Raw genomic sequence first — 22,385 nt, 5'->3', positions numbered from 1 at the left:
CAGTCTCCAAAATATCTCCTGAAGGTAAGAGACACAGTTACTTTATTGAGAACTGTAATCTTTCAGCAATTACTTTTAGTGTTCAGAAGAGTGGTCTTAAGTCAGTGAGTGCTGGAAATGATCGTATGGAGCAAAGTCCAGGAAGTATCGCACAGGTGCTGACAACAGCATTATCTGGTTTATACAAATGCCACCTGGTCAGAGCAGATGGTAAACTGCCACAAAGCAAGTGAATGCTAAAATGTTGTTAATGCTCCACGCAAACAGGATGCTGGTTGATTTTCTTTAATTTTGTTGAGCTGAAATACAGCAACACAATCTGCTTGTGATTGGTAGCCATGGTTATACTCATTCATAAATTCTGGTTTCATTTTGATAAGAACAGCTGTACTGACAATATAACTAAAATATACAAGGAGCAATATGTTTGCTGTCCGCGTATACCCTCTAAAAATAACTCTTCTGAAATGCTGAAAAAGTAGTATTTGAAGCTATGGAAGTTTAGCAGAGTAAGATTGCTGAAATTCTTGGCATCAAAATGGCAGTGTAAAGTAATTAATAGTAACCACAACAACAGAAAGGAAAAGACTTACGCATCTGAGATTACCTACTTGTTATACGACAACATTTTTTCCAAACGGGAGCAAAATGAGGCAGCTCTTTGCTAATTTACTTCCTGGACATTACAAAAATTTTAACTCTTGTTATATTGAAAGTAAGACCCAATGGAGTTCATTGTAGTGGAGATAAGAAGAACACTTCTTAGAAACCAGTTCATAAGGTATTGCACCTTGACAGCGGCTTCATTGGCCTGGTGTTACACTGTCATAGCAAAAGTGTGAAATCCTTTGGAACACTTGCAGCTCTTTTTGAAATCAGTTTGTGTCCCGCATCTGTTAGAAGCTGCTCTTCCTATCTCTGATAAAGTACTCTGCGGTCTTCATACCTGAAGGAATGGCCGTACCAAAAACTGAACCCAGCTTTCATGAGTGAGGTGGCATGGATCTGCAGTGTTTCTGGAACAGTTCTAACATCTGAGTTTTGCCTTCCAGGTTGATACGATGGAGGTTATGCGACACCCTGAGGAAACAACAAACATGAAGCGGCAAACTATGGCTTCCTATTTTCGGGTACAAAAGTTAACTGTACACAAACATTTTGGTGATAAGAACAATGGATATATCTGAAGTATTTGTGGGATTATGAGATCAAAGAGAATAATAAGAGATTTTTTTTATTCTGTTGTGCAACCTTTGTAGCCTTATAGATTTTCTTTTGCTCCTTTTCTTGTTTCCTCATACTTGTACTTAATTTAATGTACATAATTTCACTGAGCATGTTGATAACAGGATTTAGAATCTAGTTTATTTCCATTATAAATGCTAGAGGTCTAGAACAGAAAACTGATTTTGTGCAAATAAAATAGCTGTTGTTACTAAAGCCTTCATATTTTTTCACAAGCTTGGGCATACCTATTTTTAAAGCTTAAGGTTTGTCATATGTGATAATAAGTAAAAACAATCTGTCTTTTGGAAGTACTGTTATAAATCATATGGATTGCCGTTTTATCAGTAGTAATCTTCTCTGGGGTAATGTGTATTCTGCATGTGTGTTTAAATCAAACAGGTAAGGAAAAGGCATTGAGAATATTGGAACTGGAAGCTTTAGGAGTCAGGAAACCCACATGGTAATCCAAGCCTGTTGGTTAATGTCTTTCTCTTGCAGTCACTGCAGAGTGAAAAAGTTTTGAGCTGCACTTCTCCCATGCAGAATGCTCACCAGTGTGGGTCAAAGTTTCGTGCTGTGCAGGAATGCCTGTTTCTGTGCTGTGCAAAATAGTGTAAGGAAAGGCATAGAGGAAGCTGATAAATACTGAGATGTTGCCCCAGTGCGAAGGGTACAAGGGCACACATCCAAACTTGGGAACCTAGAGGCATCATTGTATCTGTTAATACAAGTGTTGATTTAGAGAGGTCTTGCAAAAAACTACGCAGATGTAGCTGTGCGGGAACTGTAAAAAATACCCAAACCAAAACAAAACCTGCAGTGGGGGAATGAGTGTGAAAGTACGCCATAATATGGATGCAGCCTACAGCAAAGTGACCACAGTCAGCTTGGAATTATACAAGATTTTGAGATTGAGTGTATTTGCCACAAATACTGATCATACAGTGGCATAATGAGGTGAAGATGAAGCAGAAGTATCAGTACCCAGAGGAGTCATTGGAAAAGCAGATCTATATGATCTGATCGCACTTTTTTCATTTTATTGCAAAATGCAATGGAATAAATAGTTTTCCGTGTCTGTGGTACAAAGGAGAAAAAGTAATGGTCCTACATTTCAGCAGGAAGATTTAGGTTAGATGTTGATAATGTTACGAACAGTCATGATAACGTAGCACTTCAGTAGATTGTCCAGGGAGATTGTGCACTCTATACCCTCAGTGATCCTGAAAAATGCATTAAATAGAGATGTGCCTGAAGTGGTACCGGTACATCTAGTGTTCTCTGTAGGCAGAGGACTGAACTGATGACTTCTTGCAACCCTTTCCCCATGATTTTCTATGATTGTTTCACAGTGGAGCTTGTTCTTCTGTTGGTTATATTTGATTAGTCAAATGCGCCTACAGTAGAGTTATAGTTAGGATATTTTTCAATGTGCGTTGTTGTTTTTTGTTTGTTTGTTTGTTTAGTATAGACCTTCTTCAACTACAGAAATGTAATATAAGGAGAAATAAAGAGAAAGGTGTAACAAGTAAGAAATAAGAAATAGTATTTTTTTTTTTTACAATTGAACACTTTTAATATATTATGGGTTTTAACCTAAAGCTTAAAAATAAATAAAACATCAATGCAGATTAACGTTACAGATTAAAATGTAGTCAAGCATTACACGCTGTTTACATATCTCCTGCTTAAGTAGTTGCATTACTGTTTTTTGTCAAGTCTGTGCATCATTTTAAATTTTCCTTACTAGTATTCCCTCATGGATCTTTTATCCAAAATGGTTGTTGGACAGCCTCACTTCATCCGCTGCATTAAACCTAATGATGATCGAGAAGCACTGATGTTTTCTCATGAGAGAGTTCTACTGCAGCTACGATACACTGGAATTCTGGAAACTGTCAAAATACGTCAGAAAGGGTATTCTCATCGCATCCTCTTTGAAGAGTTTGTGAAAAGGTAAGAATTCTCTAACGTGGCTGTTGTTTTAAAACTCCAATAAAATATATTCTATGTTTAAGTACAGGAAGTTCTACAAACATTGTATAATCTAATTCTTTACTGAGAGCAGTGACTATCAGAGATAAAGACTAAAAAGGATAGCTAAGCTCTAATGGAGAAAAGTCAATGTGAGACCAGCAGTGAGCACATTGTATTCAGTAGCAAGCCTGTCCCCATGGTTCCTTCACTAGAAGCAACAAGTGGAAATTCTGCATCTTAATACAAGGATTTGGAAGGTCAGTGACCTTCAGCCAATGTATGAAGAATTTGTACATGCTTAAGAGTGAACTAACATAAAGCTGTGTTTGTTTAAAAGAAGTAAATATCTGAAGAGAGTGTTAATTTCAAGGTTGAAAACCTTAATTAGATTAGGCAGAAAACTAGGAATAGTCCAGGGACATTTTTGTTGATTAATTTCAGATATAATGTATTGTAAAAAATGTTTTAAAATATTTTTATGAATAAGGTATTGAATTTGATTTATTACATCTTTTAGTGTGTAGAGAAGTCACAGTGAAAAAATTTAATATATGAATTCATATCTGTGGTGCTGTACTGGTGTAGTTCTCCAGGTAGAGGATCTTCACATAAAAAAACCAAAATTGCCATTGCCCACCTATTTTGCCATTGCACTTCTTCTTCTTCCACCCTTTTCACCTCTTTTCCATAGCTTTGCCTCATTTTTTGTTACCTCAGAAATGATGCAAATTCAGCTGAAAAGAACTACTTGTGCTCTGGAGAAGATCGAGAGCATGTGCCTGTACACTGACATAAGCCAAGTAAATGAAAACGTGCAGTACACTGGTGTAACTAGAATAAACATTCGTGTGCAAGAAAGATATGTGATTGAGAAATAGTCGTCATAATAGCTTCATAGCCTTGTAGCCTTTTATATTTGAGATGTCATGAGTGATAACCTCAGTTCACCTGAACTCTTGTCATGGCTACTATTACTAGCTTTAATACAATTCTCAATCTGAAAAAAGTTATAAATTTGATTCAGGATATGCTATTGTCTTTATGATGGCATGTTTCTATGATCATTATGGCTTCCTCTATGTGTTTGTGTAGTATTTACTGTTTTCCAATCGTAGGATTGATAATTTGGTAATGGAGCAGAAGCATTACCATTAAGCAATCAACTACTCAGCAGCAGGAACAAGTAGTGAATGGCTGTATCAAGCATTCAGTGTTATTTTCTGAACTGGATGTTGCTCGGCCAGAGAATATGGAGTTAGTGAATCTAATGAACACAAGTCATTTACATGATGCTAGAGGGAAGGAGCTGCTGATGTTTTTGAGAAAGAAGAGACATAAGCAGTTTCACAGGCCTTTCTAAAACCCAGAGACTGGGTAAATTTACTTGGTTGTAAATCAGTCATTTGGTCTTGGAAATCTGTGGTTCTTGCATTGAGAGATATTGAATGATAAACCATAGCCTAATCAATTCATTGCCCCTCAGTTCCAGAAGGACAGGGAACTGCTGCAGAGAGTCAAGCACAAGGCAACAAAGGTGATTAAGGGAGTGGAGCATCTCCCATGTGAGGAAAGGCTGAGGGAGCTGGGGCTCTTGAGCTTGGAGGAGACTGAGGGGTGACCTCATTAATGTTTATAAGCGTATAAAGGGTGAGTGTCACGAGGACAGAGCCAGGCTCTTCTTGGTGACAACCAATCATAGGACAAGGGGAAATGGGTACAAACTGAAACACAGGAGGTTCCACTTAAATTTGAGAAGAAACTTCTTCTCAGTGAGGGTGACAGAGCACTGGAACAGGCTGCCCAGGGGAGTTGTGGAGTCTCCTTCTCTGGAGACATTCAAAATCCACCTGCACACATTCCTGTGTAGCCTCATCTGGGTGTTCCTGCTTCCACAGGAGGATTGGACTAGATGATCTTTTGAGGTCCCTTCTCATCCCTAATGTTCTGTGATTCTGTAATTACAAATTTTTCTGGTTTGTAATATATTAATATACCAAATGAATACATAATAGGAAAACACTCGAGTATGTGTATCCCAGAAACGATAAACCAACATGTTCATTTGTCTTTCACAGCAATTTAATTTTCAGACATAGGTTCCCCCTGACCTTTTTGTGTGTTACACATGTTACAGTTATGTGACTAATTATAGTAAGGTCACCATTCAAAAGCAGGTTTAACAAAGAGATTAATTTCTGTGATCACTACCACATCTGTGCAACATCCTGAGGAGGCTGAAGGCAGAATTACTGACCTTAACTTTTATTCAATTTACACACAAGTGAACTAAGATCAACTCCACCGAAATAAGTGTAAATTGAGAAGAAATTAGACCTCATATCAGTAGATTCGGTTCATTCAGAAGTGCACTGAATTTGAGTACAACCTTGAAAAGTAATGGTAAGAAAAAGTAGTTCTGTAGCTTTCCATTTCTACAGATAAGGGCAAGTTGTGTTAAACATGTTTTCAGATACTCCCCGAATTTTTAGTCCAACTTGATGTAATTCTTTCAGGAAAGAAAGTCAAAACAAGTCAACAAGGGAAGTGTGAGGAGATTTACCAATTTGCCCGACTGCATAGACTACTTCATGAGCTCAGAATATAAACGGGGGGGTGAGAGAGGGGATGTTCTTGCTCCTTTTTTCAGTTCATGCTTTATTTATAAATCAATTCTATTCTGTTTTGCTCTTAGGAAAAACAAAAACAAAGAAATAAAAGAACAACACTTTAAAAAGCTATCAGTGGAACAAGAAACATTTTTCTTCAACTTACAGCCATGACTAGTCAAGTGTTTTTAGGAACTAAGTAGTTGAATACATAAAAATGTTTGAAAAAACAGGTCAAATGCTAAACAGATTGGCACTTCTTTGTTCATAATCAAAAAGACATTAGGCAAGTATGAACGGGAGTTTCAGAATGTCAGTAAATGTGAGGATATCAAAGATTTTCTAAGCCAGCAAGTTAATTGGTATTTTGATCCTTTTGAGCAACTTAACAACAAAATGGATGAGCCAGCACTTTTTCTCCCTTGATGTTATTAAACAAATAGGTGTGCTTCTTATCTGCCTGTTCAATAATGCTGTTTTGTAAACTCTTAGCAGGAAATATGAGGACAAAACAATCAAAGGCAGGGAACAGAACCATTCAGGGTTTATCAGGTGGGAGGTAAACAAAAGATAAAACTCTGTCTAATGTTACTCTTTACTGTCTTCTGGGGTTTTGTAGAACAGATAATTTCAGTGTTGCAAACCTGGAGATAGTTTATTGGGTTAAAAAACAGATGGTAAGGAGAGGACTTAATTGTCACTCATTCACACGTTGTTTCTTTTACCAACAATAAAAGCATCTGTTTTATGTAAATAAATATACATATTATTTTACTTAAAGTAAGAAAATGTAATCTGCAGCCTCTATAAACACTGCAGACCTGTCAGGTCCGTGGCACTTTGTCTCCATCGGCCTTGTCCCACACCCCATGCCATCATGTGTCTGTCTTGCATGTTTGCTGTGAAGCAGCATGGCCCATTTCTCAGGCTGGAGTCACGGGTTTCAGGCACAGGTTACTGATCCACCAGGGTGGGCAGCTGTGCCCAGCTTGTGGGGCTGCATCCTCACCATGCACTGCACAGCAGCTGTGGGAGGTGTGCGCTTCTCGTGGGGACTCGCACTGAAAGTCCCACTGGGTGGGACCCTTCGTGCTTTGTCGGAGTGCCCAAGCCCTTGGAGTTTCACATGACATGATGAGGTATGCAGGTATGTCCTTGCCACATACCCCCAGCTGTAGGCACTTTTTGTGGAATATGGTATATACTGTACATGGGTTGAAGAATAAGGGTCTTGAGAGTCTAATGGTGCTAAATGCTGTCATGCTTGAAGCGCCTCAAAAGCACACAGGGATGTGTTGAAAAGCTTTGTACAGGTTTCATTTAAGGATTGTCTTTTTTCTTCTCTGCCCATTTATGTCCTGCATTAAAGTTCTTTGTACTGCATTAGGATGCAGGATACACTTTTCCTATAAGCGCTACCTACTCCAAAGCAGCCAGATGATGTTACTCAGATCATATGTTCATGGCAATACCAGTCCTATTACTGTGACAGTGATCCCAGTGAGGCTGGTACTGCTTTTTCAGTCTGACGGTGCAAATTTGCATCAGGTCACTGTTGGTACACCTAGAACACACAGTCTCTAAACCGTCAGTATTACGCTTCTCATGACCTTAATGAGTCACATTCTGTGTTGAGTGGAGCTAGGAAAAAAACTGGTCAAATATTGCAAAATCCTGTAAAACATGTTACCTCAGTGCATGCTTTCTTCTAACCCCCAAAATACAGTGGTGATAGACTTGTTATTATTCAGAATCAGGGAAGCACAGAATTAAATTAGAAGTCAACATGTTTGCTAGAGAGAAAAAAAATGTTTGCTTTTAAAATGATGTATTTTTAATGCAAACTTAGTTTAACACTGAGTCTGCACTGTACCAAAGTCCTGAAGTGATTTCTGGAAACAAAATTATAACATACCCCATATTTTGATATTACTATTATCCACGGAACTGTTTATTTGTTTCAGTGGCTTTGAGATTTCCCCAGTTTTGCATAATGTTCCTGTACACTTAGAAAATGGTAAACTGCTCTACCTTCCACAGGTACTTTCTAGACTCTTGTTATTCACAGAATACTGGTAAAAGTTTGCAAAATGGAAAAGATATGAAACCTCTAGAAATGAAAAGTCTGATAACCCCTTATGAATTATATATGAAGAATGGACCAAATGATGTCTTTCAGAGAGTATTTCTGTCATTTTATGTTCATCTGGTGATTTACAGCATCCATGTTAGGTATCTGCTACTGCATTTCAAGAGTATCTTAGATGTTTTTCATTTTTCATTTACATTGCTTCATTCATACTCCAGACATAGAGTCAAATGTAATTAGTTGTATGAATTCAGATGTGAAAGTTTCGGAAAGTGGTGAGATGCAATGAATACAAGTTAGGAATTTTTGAAAGTTATTTAACAGCTCTTTCAGTGCTAAAAACATGAGTGTCCTAAGCTTTCCAGTTCCAAGGCTGAGAAGGAGCAAAGATCTTTTGGAATGTTGAGAATCTCCTTACTATTTGTGGGGAACTGGTCAGAAATGGATTTTGCCCTTTTGCACCTTGTGCTTTTCACATATCATTGTCTATTCTCCATCTCAGGCCAGTATATTTTAGTACAAAGATTTGTTTTGAAGAGAAAAAAGGGTTAATCATTACTTTTTTGAGTTAATTGTGTAGAACTGATGCTGCCTTTAAGTCTGAAATGTGAAGGGAACTTTAGAAATAGACATGGGCATAGTAGTTAATGGTGCTGTTTGAATGCTGTTTATTGACCAGTTGCACAGTTCACCGTTTAAGGAGGAGAGAGAACTTGAACCATTTGTTTACGGTCAGTTAATCTAATCTAAAGCGACCAACACTAAAATGCCTTCACCATAATCAGCTAGTTAATGCGTAGCATCATTCTGAGGTTTTCCATGTGTTAGCATACCTGGATTTTTTTAATATTCAACTTTAACGCTGCATGTCCTAGCTTTGCAATTTTTGATCTGGGAATAAATTCAACTTTTAAAATATGTTGGTTTGTGCCTGATGACTACTAAGTACAATTAATCCCATTTTAATGTCTGGAATACAATTTGCGTCTGTGAAGGATAGGTTGTAGTGCAGTGTAAGAAACACTGGTTAAGAAAGATACAATTCTAGAGTTTCATCTGAGAAATTATGGCAACTCACTTTTCTCTTATGCAGTCTTACTGCTACTGCTAATGTGATTGGTCAAATCCTTTTAGGAAACATGTAGATTAATATGTGTTATGTGTAGGACATTTTCAAGCAGAATGCATAACTCAAGAAAATAACGTGGATTTGCATGAATATTTGCATGTTTGTGAGACAACATGTGACGGACTATAAACTTTATTTTTAAAAATAGAAATAAAAGTAGTGGCTTAACATAGAAGAACACTGAAATATTCCAGACTTGTGCGTTTTCTGCTGGAATAACATGTATAGCTTACTTTTGGTGCTTTTCACTTTCTTTGGTGCTAGCATTTGACGTTTCTCCCTCTCAAATCTGTAAAAGTCCATTGAACACCTCAGGTAGCACCCACTTATTCAACAGAATTTGCAGACTTGCAGTGAGATGTAACTGTGCTGAAGTATGTTATGCAGTTCTGTAGATGGCACACTTATTTTACACAAGTTAGGCAAAAAGTTTTATTTTTGCCTTCCTTTCTTTTACTCTGATTTCTAGCACTTTTCCTTCTTCTCCCTGTCATTCATTCACTCACTTGTCTGAAAAATTCAGAGCAACCTTAAGTGTTTCCTCAGTTGCACTGGTTATTGAAAGACCTTTATGGATTATTACACCAACTGCGGATTTCTAGAATGCATCAGATTCTTGTCACCACTATAGTGCCTCTTATTTTCCTATGTCATATATATATATATTCTCAAATATCTGTTCATGACAGCTGTGTCATGATTTATGAAGAGGACTGAGTATAACAGAAAATTTGGCCCGTGAGTTCTCTAGATGGAAAATGAAAGTACATATTGATTGTCAAGTCAATTATTTCTTTGTGATTTGGTTTTGCAGGTATTACTACCTTGCATTCAAGGCACATGAGACTCCCCTTGGTAGCAGAGAAAACTGTCTTGCCATTTTGGAGAGATCTAAACTAGACAACTGGATTCTGGGCAAAACGAAGGTAGAGGATGCTAACATTTTCTTAAGGATATTATCCTTTCATAATAGCAAAACGTGTCTAATAGTGGTTTGAAAAGCACTGCAATAATGAACAAAAGAGCAAGAAATTTGCTCCAGTTAGCCTCCCAGGTGACAGAGGTGCCCTCCCAAGCCAGCTGAGTTAGTGCTGCAAGAGGAGAGGTGTACTGAGTACCTCCCCAAAGCATGCTCTGCACAGGCTGTACATCTGTCAGTGCCTGCTGTGGTGGTGCCTCCCTGAAGTTCCTCCTCCTCTTAATCATGGCATGACTTGAAACTCCACACTGGCCCATCCTGTGAGTCTGGCTGGTACATTATCCATTTGTGGAGTTTCAGGTGAGATCCTGCTGGGTGTCAAGAGCCTTTGTTCATGGTTCCAAATGGAGTGGATGACTTCTGTAAAATGGTTGTTATAGAATATCTTGGGTTGTTTTACAGTGCACAAAGGAAAAACAAGGAGAATTTCATGCTCAAGACCTAGATAAAGTAGATGTAAGCACCCGTAGGATTTGCCTCCTGAAGCAGAATGCTGTTAGACAGTAGTATGTCTAAAACCAAATTTAACTCAGGATTTATTTTCCCGCTGACAAGAAAGGTTATATTTCAAAATTGTTGATACCTGAAATATCCTCCAGCCAATTTACTTTGTGAAGGGGATAAATATGTAGTTTATTTTGTGATGGGGTGATTATAATCAGTGGAATAATGAAATTCCACAAGCACATTGAGAGCAAATATTTGATTCACTAGATTGCTACGATAACAACCAGTACTTTACTAGTTTTCTCAGCAACAGTGCCCTAGAATAGGCTTATAGGAGACTAAAGAAAAGGCAGAATACAAGAGATTATGTTACTGCCTGCATGTAATAGTGATTTTTTTGTTGTTCCATTTCAGGTTTTTCTAAAGTATTACCATATAGAGCAGTTAAATTTGTTCCTGCGAGAAGTTATAGGGAGAGTGGTGGTCATGCAAGCCTATATCAAGGGATGGCTTGGAGCAAGGAGGTACAAGAAAGTCAGAGAGAAAAGAGAAAATAGTGCTGTTACCATACAGTCAGGTAAATGTTCACATTCCCTATTTCACTGAGTGTCTTTGCATTTCAAGCTGTTAAATTGCATGTACATTATTTATTCATTCGTAATAGTTTATTTTGAAATCAAAATAACCGGAGGTGCTTTTCTCTCCAGCTAATTGATGCAAATATTATTGATTTACTCTAAGCTGTCACCTTAGTATTTGATAATGTCTTTATTTAAATATTTTAGTATTTTGGATGTGGTGCCTGTGCACAAAATGAAAATTTTGTTAGATATGTCTGTGCTAGCATGCAGCACATAAATGAAATGAAGTAACGTGCCCCCCACCCTCATGCATACCAGAATTCCAGTTAACATACATCGTGGGCTGGGCCTGAGTGGCTGATTGTCGGTAATGTAGGAGGCTTCCTTAAATTGAATTTGGGGAGCTGTGTGAGGAGGGGAATTCTAGTGCTGACATGATCATGTACCTTTGCCTTTTGGATTAGGACATCAGTGAGCACATGGTGACAATTAAAATTTGGCTGAGTGAAGCAGTGTTTGAAGTTGTGGGAATGTGAATCCTGCAGTCGTGAACCCAGAGTTCAACATGTGGGTGGGTGGGGGAGAGGTACTGGGGATGGAGGCTGGAGTGGTTGTGGCAGGAGGGATGAAAGTTTCAGCACATCTCTGGCTCTGTAGACTCTGTAGCACTTCCTTAAATAAATGTAATTTCCAGCACATGGTTTTGTATTTTTAGCCTGGAGAGGATATGAAGCTCGCAGGAAGTACAAGGAAATAAGGAACAGAAGAACTGATGCCGCTATACATATTCAAGCAGGTAATTAAAACATTATTTCAGTTGCCAACACCTATTTTGCTGTGGGTGATTTCATGTGTCAGTATTTGTAGCCAAGAGAAATACACACAGTACAAACAAAAGCTATCGAAAACTTTACTTTTGGTCGTTTGTGCTTCAGTATCAAATGACACCAGTGACAGGTATCAGGCACTTTGTACTTTTTGTAAGTACTTCTCTGGAAGCAAAACTTGCTGCTTAAAAGATGTTAATTCTTTAAGATTCTTCTGAGCACAGTCGATATGATTCAACTGTATGTAAAGCTGTATGAAGCACTGAACTGATTTGACTGAAGTGTGGATGGGAGGCACTGGACGTGCATTTCTCTGCCTTTGTGTCAGCCCTCATCTTGGCAGGCTGCCAGGTTTTTGTTTTGACTGCTTGCTGGGTTTGCCAGCTTTGGCCGATCTTTTGACTCTCTGCCAGACTCCTATGCAGCCATATCAATATGAATTTGAATAAACTTTAAAGAGATTATTGGAGGAACAGGCCCATAGGGGTGTGTAGGTCTCTGCTAGAGAGCAGGGTACCATATGGCACAGAAATCTAAGATCCAGTGCCATGAACTCGATGGTGTTTTCAGATGCTGCCAATGTGAAGCAGCCTCCGTGTGATGCAGTGTAATGCACCTTCCCTGTCCAACCCCAGGCTGAAAGGCTGTAGCCGATCAAAAGTGAGTTGTAGCAAATGTATTTACAGATAAACCAAGGTACCACCTTTATTCTACCAGCTTCCTGTGCTGACTCCTTAAGTTTTGTCACCTCTCTATTCTCTATCATATAGTGTAAAGTCAGTCTGAAAAATATGTGTTCTAAATAGTCTTTTAGTTTGTTCTAAACTATTTCCAGTAAATAAATTTGTTTTTCTTTTGTCTGAATTTGCTACTCTGAAATTAAGCATCTCTGTGACTTTCAGCAGAAAACAAATACCAATCTAGTTACAGAAAGGAACAGAGTATCAGTAGGATAAATAATAAAATGGATAGCTTTGTATGCCTACTGTTATGTGGAATCATGAACTATAGTTCTGGGGTCAAATGCAGAATATTCTATTAAATAGAGAACTGTTAAGGAGGAATTTTTTTTCTCTCCATGCAACAAGCACTAGGATACTGCAGAAGCATTCTCTCCCCTTTTTCCTCTCCTTTGCGTTGTCATTTCCTATTGTTTTCCTGATAGCAAAGAGAGCAGATCTTAAAGTACCCCTCCAACTATCCTGAAGCATTTGCTGCATTTACACTTGGCCATATCTGGACTTTGATTTCCTGACTTTTACAACAGCCTTTTGCCATAAAAAGGCAAGTGAAACAGTTGACTCGTCACTGTCTCACTATTGCGAGTTCCTAAAGACAAGAGTTATCTCAGGTTCGGTAGGAAGCTGGTGTGTAGTGGGATCACTTGGAGACTGTAGGGGACATTCTACCTTAAAGTTTTATCCAGCCAGTATTTTCAGTTGTGTAGGAGGTGCGTGCTCATCACTAGCTCTTTAGAGAAAGCCACGGATTTATTCTGCTGTCTGCCCTCTCTGAGACATGTGGAACATGATAGAGCAGGGGTGATCGGAGTGTACACATACCCTTGAATTTGGACACTTCTGTTGAGCCCCCTGGACCTAAAGCTGGAGGAATGCTGGTAGCGCTCTTCCCACTAGCACACACACCCTCTTCCTGTGTCACCTGGCAATCGACAATTTCAGCCATCAATCTGGGCAAAGAAGCATTAGGACTATAGTGTTAAGAGTGACACAGTCCACCTTTGTATTAATTAGGCTGTCTGCTCCTCCCATCCTGGCACTGCATTCAAAAGGGTATAATAATAATAATAATAATAATCCTCAACACATTTCTGTCTGCCTTTGGAAACCTGTATCTAAGACTTCTTACTTGAAAATTCTTCTTGTGCACATTTTCTCTCCGCTATATGCTAATTATTCTGTATCTCAAATCAAAGCTTGTGCTTGCTAATGGTGGCCATTTTCCAGCTTTTAAAGTACACTGACAGTCTTTCTGTTGTTTACATTACACTGTCCAAGTGCCTGGTGACATGGAGACAAAAGCAACTCCAAATCTCTCCCTTCCCTGCACGTCTTAAAATGCAAGTATGTAGTTCAAGGCAGCTTTTCAGTAAAATGGAATATGATCACCTTTGTATATTTTTCAAAATGAGGCATTTCAGGCAGTGGGATATATCATTTGCATTTGTCATCCAGACATTAGCAAAACCATATAATTAAAATATATGTACTTCCCTTTCCTTTCCCCCTCCACCCCCGGCTCAAGCAGGCCTTGAAATTTAGGAAGCATTTGGCTTACATGTTTCTACAGAACAGCGCATATTGAAATTTGTTTTCCTTTCATCTCTTTCCCAATAAAAGCAGCCGCTCGGCTTATCCCTTTAGCTTCCTCAGAACTTCCTTTCAGAATTCCCGATCTATTACAGCACATTCACATACCAGAAACAAGATGCCTTTTCATGCTGTCAACCTTTTTCATCTGAAATGTAAATTAATTCTTGCTGGTACGCTTTGACAGAGATCAAAGTAGGGGTATTAACCTTATTGGGCCTTCTCTTCATCAGAATCAGTTCCAAAGACTGCGAGGGTAGTGTTAGGAGGCCAGTCTTCACTGTTATCTATGGCCCTCCTCCAGGCAGTCCTCTGTCTACAAGTCAGCATTTCAAAGGCGCTGATTTCTTTTGTAAATGACCTTATCATTACTTTAAACTGTGTGAAAAATGATTTGCCTGAATAATTCTTGCAGGATTATCCTGCTCATTTTAATTGTGGGGGGACTTCATTCAGATTCCAGGATATTGTTTAAGTGGTTTTGACAGCAAGTGATCATAGCCTGATATAAAGGAAGAACACAGCTCCTGATTGGAAACCTCTTGACTTGTTCAGATTGTTCATTTCTTGCAAGTCAGTCTTTGAGGTAGGCTGCATTTGCATTTTAAAAATAAACAGATGCCTTTCAAATACATGAGCTGGTGGTCTGGAGATCTCTGTGGGCCCAGCAGTTCACTATCCATTGAAGAAATGTTGGAAGAAAAAAACAAACTTAGAAAAAAACCAACCCTCACAATGTACATGAGGATACAATTCCTGAGTGTATTATATTACACACACACACACAAAATCACTATTTCAGATGGGGGAAAACACCCTTGCTAGGAAACAAAATATTTGTGAATTTAAATTAGATGAGGAAGAAGAAGTTACCCTACTTCAGCATATCTACATCACAGGTTCTCAGAATACATAAATGTTATTAGACTGGTGGCTAAAATGGTACACAGGGTACTGGCGATCTTTCCCACTCTTCCATTCACACTTTCCCAAACTGTGAAGGTTAGAAAATCCTCATTTTTAACTTAGCGATGAATTGTAAAGAACGATTTTGTGTAAAGTATTTGAGTTAACAATACTTTACACTTCTGAGTATTTCTTTGTAATTGTGATTTGTATTGTTTTGATTTACATCTACATAAAAGGAAAAATATTTTGTTAAAATGAAGAATTTTTTAAAATTATGTTGCCAGATTCACAGCTGGTTTAAATCAGTGTGTATATCCACTGAATTATCTGACTGAAATGTTGGTGCACTGATTTACTTCACATGCAAGTCTCATTTAGTATTTCTTTGTATTAGAATAATTCATTAATTAGGATTTAGAGCAACAGATAATACAATTATGTTTTCTAGTTATGATAGCATGTATTTCCATATAGTGTGACCATTGTCCCTAAAGACTTAAGGGAGGATTTTAATCTGGTTATTTCATTTGTGAACTGACATTGCCAAAATGCCAAATGAGTGGTGCATGCGATTCACTTAGATCCGAGGTGACATCACTGAATTCATTTTAATTAGGCCCACTTTAGCCATCTGGAATATAGTGTGCAGCTCTGGTCAGGACTGAGTTTAACTATGCTTCCAGAGGTGAAAGGCAAATGACTAATCCATTGAGCCACCATCTCCTCCTCCAACACGTGCTCGCACACTCACCATATGTCACACTGTATTGGAAAATTCTGTATCAAGAACTCAAGATTTGGGCCTTTTTTTCCCTTTTCTTTTTTTTTTTTTTTTTTTCACTAAAAAGTGGTGGATGTTCAGAAGGAAACCAGATGAAGTATCCTCTTGTAAACTGCTTGCTTTCTATAACTTCTGCCTAGGCAGTGTTGCTCACTATTTACATATCTCTAACATACTTCTGGCAAAACTCACTCCCTTCTGATAAAAAAGGGCCTGAGAACTGGTGTAATTTACTCTTTTACATTTATAATAAATGTGAGCATTTAATACAAGTGTTACCTTGGCGATTTTCAACAGCAAAGGTATTGTTGCTTCAATAGAAGACAAGGAAGTATTTCTTGAAAACTCTATATTTATCCATCTATTTATATACCTATGTACATATGCGTGTACATGTATTCGGCTAATACTGTTGTATCGATCTAAGCATTAGATGACAAAAATGTTCCAAAACCTTCTAAGTACTCTATAAATATATCTAAAAATATATATTTTTAAAATGTTCCTGAAAATAACAACCACTAGGTAGCAGATCCTGTTTTACTTTTTTGTATCGTTAATTTTCTTCCTTTTAACTACATTTCCAGTGCAAGAACCATTGAAGAGATATGTGTGTTTCTCTTAATGGCAGCTGAACTGACTCATTGTATGACCTTGATTTCACATTCAGGGTAAACCAGACTGGTTTGTACAGGCTGCATGGCTTTGGTTAACTTTCTTCTTCCATCTCTTTGTGTTCTGTACTAGCTTAGGGTGTCCAGTAATTCTTCACTTTTAGCATCTATCTCTAGTAACCATTAAAAGCCTGCGGCTCACGTGCAGGCAACATGTTAGCAAAAGTGAGGTGGTCTTACCAAGTATGAGGTCCTAGATTCTATCCCCATCTCTGAGCTAAGCTCTGTCGATGTGAATATGTCTGCATTTCCTTTTCGTTTTCCCTCCTGGATTTGAGGAGATGAAAAGGAGACCACGCTTACGGGATTTCACACCCTTGCTAAAATCAGGAAGGGACAACAATGTACATTGTCCAACAATATGTTTGAAAATCTATTCCGTTCACTTGCTGATATTGACAAACAGTTTCACTGTTATCTTCACTTTTTTTTTTTTCCTTTGACCAAGTCTCAAGATCAGTGACTGTAATAATGTGTAGTAATTAAAAACTTTGTGTCCAAGTGGTGATATGCATCAGTGGCACCAGTCCTGATGGCAGCCTTGGTGAATCTTACTCATGATCACCGCTTGTTACTGGTAGTTACTGCTTGTATGTGAGAACTTGTGACTTACTTTCTCATAATGCTTCTGCTGGGGAACTGAAGACAAGAGTTGTTTTTTTCTGCTACTAAACAGGCATCACCCAATATTCATCCAGAGTGAGAGGTGAAAGAGGGGAGGTATTCGTGGGAACCAGCAAAGGATGTGACTCTCCATCCCTTTTACTGTTCATGAGAATTAACTTGGCATGGAGTGAAGAATCAGATTTGTGGGCTCCAAATCCTCTCAGATATTGTTAGTTAAACTGCTGAATGCTCTTCTAACTAGGCAAACTAAGGAAGTGATATCCCGTTTGTAGCAAATCAACTTCTGATTACAGACTACCATATCTTCTCTTCAGCAAGAGTGAGTTTTCATTTCTGAGTTACTGTTATATGCTATTTTAGGTTATATTGTAGGTTAAAAATGTGTCTGTGTAGAAAATATCTGCTTAACGTGATTTTTTATGACTGAGAATGAATCCTGCTGTTTAAAATACTACATCGTCTCCTTCTTTATACTACTTATATAGAATTGTGATTATTTAGCTTTGATCTTTCTACATTGTGCTTCACAATTTGCTCTGTAACTATATATTTCCTATGGGAATCAGAGGAAAAATGCCTGGACCTTTCCTAACTGGAATTGTACAACATTGTGTGTAATGTATATGCCTTGGTACTTAGACCTTAAAATAAAGGGTTTTGACTGCAATACACCGAATTTCAGACTCCCCAAGGTAAATATATTCTTGGTTTGCTAGGTGCTGCAGCTGACAGAAAACCCACTTTGTGTGAGAATTGATCAGTACAAGAAGTAAAAATTCATGCCCTAAATTGTGGCACATAAAACATTTAACACTGAGTTACTAACAGAAGTGCTAAAATTAAGTTCACTTCCTATGTTGCTCTTCAGATCCTGTCATCTTTGGCTATGTAAAGATCAGGGTTAAAGATACTGTTGCTGCAAAGTTTGGAATATAGACTGGATGAGGTGAAAATGAGGTGACAGCTGGTAATCATTCTTCTTCAATGATGCAGTGATTGTTCATGGAGCAGTAGCAACATGAGTCTGCTAATTTCACACTCTTTGAGCCAAGTGCTTAGTGTCAAAACCAGCACCAGTCAGTAATGCAAATTGCTGTGATGGAGCAGCTTCCCAGCCTCTCAGGCTCCCCCAGTAGAATTCTCTGCATATGCATTTCTTTTGAAACATTATAGATCCAGTTAATAAATGTTGAAAAGGTGCAGTCCTACTAATGCTTGATGAAGCTTTTGAGAGAGAGACAAGTTTGTTTATCCTGCTAATTCAGTTATCCCATGAGTCCAAGGGAAAGTGGGAAAAATATACACATTTACCTGTCAGATGCAAGATATTCTAGAAGAATGTTAGAAACTGGTTTGTGGAAAAGTTAAGTTGAAGAGGAGTTGATTTGAAAAATGTGTATGAAATTAAAACACGGGGTAAAAACCATGTTTATTATATCAGATACAGCATGTTCTGTATCATGCATGAGGGAAAGACCAACATGTTTATACTGTCATTAATAAGAGTCTCTGGGAAAAAGAATTTTAAAAAATAAAATCACAGTAAGTTTCAGGGTTGATTTTTATAGACAGACACACACATGCAAAGAACTGCTAAAAGTTGAGAAATTACTATGGATAAAACTGAGATTTATCTTATTAGTTCATTTGTTTCAGTGCTTCTTTATCTTTACAGTAGTCCACCGGCTGACTGATACTCAGTATGTTTCAGCTGCAGAGAGGTGGCTGCTGGCCAGCTGGCTGTGCTGCCGGCAGCGGAGGAGGCTCCTCGTCTGGTCAGTAGGGGATGGTTAAGCACTGGAAGCCTGATCGCATGGGGCGAGTGAATGTTCGCCTCTTCTCTGCCAGACAGGCAGACGTTTCCAGTGGGATTATTAAGGATGGAGAGTTCCTCAGCCTCACAATACCTGAGCTCTGTATTCAGTACAACACCTCAGCAGGCCCAGCTTCTGTCGCGCTTTCTGTGAAGTGAATGGTTATTTATTTTAGTAACCTCTCATTAAAAGGCAATTTTTGCTGCTTCGTACCCTGGAAACATCAGTAGCACTGAAATGCTTGGATTGTTATGGTGCATTGCATACCACAGCTTGAACTGTTCAAATGTTTTTCATTTTCTTATACAGGACAAATAAGTACAAGTCCATATATTTTTGTGGAGATAGGTGGCTGAAAAGAAGACCATTAACACTAAACAGGAATTAAAATTAAAATTAAAAAGAAGGGATTAGTTATGGCCCTTTCCTAAGGGAAAGAGCAGATGCAATCAAGGTAGCTCTGTTTTGTTTCCTTCACCATCTTTTCATTATGCAAAACCACCATGAATGTGGAGCTAAATTTGTAAGAGTAATTAAATGGAAGAAAAGGGAAATCAATCAATTATCTCATAACTTGGTAATAATTGAGGGACTACAAATTTTACAGAGTCTTTATGCTCTGTTGTGCAAGTAGTGCCTACTTTTAGTGTTTTCCTAAAATCAGAGGCACGAGATGCAGGGAAAACTTGTCATTCTTCAGATCATTCTCTGTTGTCAATTTATTTTATATTCTATATTTATTCTACCTCCTGATTTCCCGCTGTAATCTACAATGTTATCTTGACCCTGATCCTATATGAGGTTGCCCCAAACGCCATTTCTGTACCGATACAACATCCTGCTGTACTATTTAACCCTGGACTCTAGGAACCCCAAGGAGAAGGCTCCTCTCCTCCTTCGGATAATCAGTCCCCAGACTGACTCTGCTTTTGCGCATGTTTAGGGTGCTTGAAAGCTTTTCCTGGACAGGGATTTTTTTTTTTTCCTCAAAATCATCATATTTCCTGATCTTAGCTCCCATTTTCTTTTTTGTCTTACTGTTTAAGTTGCAGTTCTGCTAGATTAATAAACAGCTCCTTTCCCTCAGAACCCTCAGCCATTGTTATTCAGCAGCTGCTTGTTGTACACAACTATGGCATTGATATGTATTCACTTGCTTCGTTATTCAGCCCTTTCTCCCCTTTTATCGAGGTATTTCTATTTATAATAATGCTCAAAATAAACCCTACAAGAAATAAAATTTGAAAATTTGGGGTTTAAGTGTACGTTATGATACTTTTTAGTCTATTGTCCTAAGTGCAGTATGTATCGCTTTCTGTGGTTTTTGCTGGAGTTTTCTTATGACCTATTCACAGGTGTCAAGAATTCAAGCAAATTCACATCAGATAAAATTATGGAAGTAATTAAGTTATTTATAGGCACACAAATCCAGAGAGACAATCCATGGAAATAAAGGGTGTAAATATCTTCAAAATGTTACTCATTGCCATTTTCTTTGCCATTTTGTTTCACTGCATGCTTGCTACTTCATTCAGTGTTTCTATTGATTGTTTTGTTCTACTCTTTTTTCTATTAATGGCATAAGTTGCAGTTTCTGTAGATTTTTTTTCCCCTGATTATTTTTATGAGAAGTATTTCAAATATTTTATTATGGTTACAGTTCATTGAACATTAGAAGTTCATTGAAAACTAGACATTTTTCTAGTTTTAAGTGAATATATCTGTCCCTGGCTCCTCACCCCCATGCCCCAAAATAAAAGCAGGTAAAACGTCTGATTCTGTAAAATTCTGACTCATACAAATCATCAGAGCTGTAATTAAAGAAAATGTTTTGGGAGTGATTTTCTAATATGTATTTTAACACATTCTAAGCTAGATTTCTATTTAAATTAGGCATGTTCTCATTTTGAGGCATTTTCCTTGCCTGGGCTATGCCAAATGGTCACTATAACAGTAAGAGTGTAAGGCTCTGTATAATTTCCAGCTGTTGTAAAAATTGCAAACATTGCAGTCACCCCTGTGAGGTGCTAAGTGTTCTTTCTGTCCCCTGGCTCAGTAAAAGTTGAGGCACTGCAGCGCCAGGTGCCAGTCTGCATTTCAGGTTCTGCAGAATTTTTCTCTGATTCATAACTATGTTTTTTAGCTTTCAGGGGATATATTGTTCGTAAAAACTACACAAGATTGAAAAGCAGCACTGGGTGCGTAGCAGATCCTCAACTTACAAGCAGCCGCTCTGCTTCTGATTTTGGCTGTGAAGACCACTGGTGAGTCAAATCCTTTGCTGTTTATTGTCTAACAGAAGTCATTTTCCACACAATAAGATCTGAAAGGAGCAGGCGCGTCATCACGATCCAGCCAGCTGTTAGGGAATCTGCCATTTTCTGGGGATGAGCAGCTGTAGGTTAGCTAGTCCTCTCATCAGCTTAGTCGTCTCAGTGTTCTCCCAGTTAGTAGAATTAGATTTATGTGCAGTACTGTTTGTCCTGGGTTGCTGTCCTGTTTCTATGCCCTTCTCAAAAGTACTCAGAATACCATAGATTGTGCACAGCATTGCAGGTGCTCAGCATTTTGGAACTGACTGTGGCACACGTTATTAAATCTCAGGAGTAGAGGGTTATCCGTCTGTGTCTGTAAAGCTCCATGCAGACCAGCAATGAAATAGAGAAAAGAGCTGTAAAAAGCAGATGGACAAGTCACTGGCAGAAAGCCTAGGAATACTGTAAACCGCAATAGTGGTGCCCTCCTTTTTGTAGAGGAAGAGTGTTTTAATCTTCTTACCAATGGAGTAACTCCAGACAAATGTCCCCCTGACACTTCCTTGGGTATGAGAGGCAGGAGGGATCTGTCATGTCTTTAGCTTTTGTCAAAGTCTGTCTCTCCAATAGCGTTCTAGGAGACATGGCTGCATTTGCTGGATTAATCCCTTTGATTAGCAAGTTTCATTGACTAAGAGTTTTGAGGTCTCTTGCTGTGGCGTGGGCATAAGGACATCTCAGTGCTTCTTTTAGCTCTTATTTCTGTTATTTTATAAGTTTCCTATAGAGAGTGTAAATGCAAGTTCTGTTATACCTCTTAAGAGTTCTCTGAGGAAACCAATGACTTGCTTGATTATAACTAGATGCTGTTATTCCAATAAGGGGTTTTTTTTTTTTCATTAATGGTTAATTTCTCCAAAATGGTATGTCTTTCTCTGTATATGCTCATGATGTTAACTTTGGTTGATTGAGATTGAATAAGGTCTGCTACATGCTCTGGTGTATTACTGTACTTGCTTCAGCAGGTAGGTTGGACTAGATGATCTCCAGAGGTCACTTCCTACCCCAACCGTTCTGTGATTCTGTGATGATAGGATTTTGTCTAGGTGTAACCACCTGCATTCTCTAGGTTA

The 22,385-nt window shown here is 38.3% G+C and overlaps 1 protein-coding gene across 1 annotated transcript in view; it reads left to right on the top strand.

The window, feature by feature from the left end:
* MYO3B (myosin IIIB) overlaps positions 1–22,385 on the top strand; it is a gene marked incomplete at its 3' end in the record, with an annotated part of 189,804 nt that overhangs the window by 118,721 nt on the left and 48,698 nt on the right. Inside the window, exons 25-31 of the mRNA XM_080346840.1 lie at positions 4–24; positions 1,053–1,130; positions 2,978–3,183; positions 9,843–9,954; positions 10,869–11,031; positions 11,751–11,831; positions 21,141–21,261. Coding sequence (XP_080202966.1) covers positions 4–24; positions 1,053–1,130; positions 2,978–3,183; positions 9,843–9,954; positions 10,869–11,031; positions 11,751–11,831; positions 21,141–21,261 — 782 coding nt within the window. The remainder of the gene's footprint in view (positions 1–3; positions 25–1,052; positions 1,131–2,977; positions 3,184–9,842; positions 9,955–10,868; positions 11,032–11,750; positions 11,832–21,140; positions 21,262–22,385) is intronic.

The sequence above is a fragment of the Nesoenas mayeri genome (assembly GCF_963082525.1).
Source record: "Nesoenas mayeri genome assembly, chromosome: 6".
NCBI classification, from domain to species: Eukaryota; Metazoa; Chordata; class Aves; order Columbiformes; family Columbidae; genus Nesoenas; species Nesoenas mayeri.
This window is presented reverse-complemented; position numbering and strand designations above follow the sequence as displayed.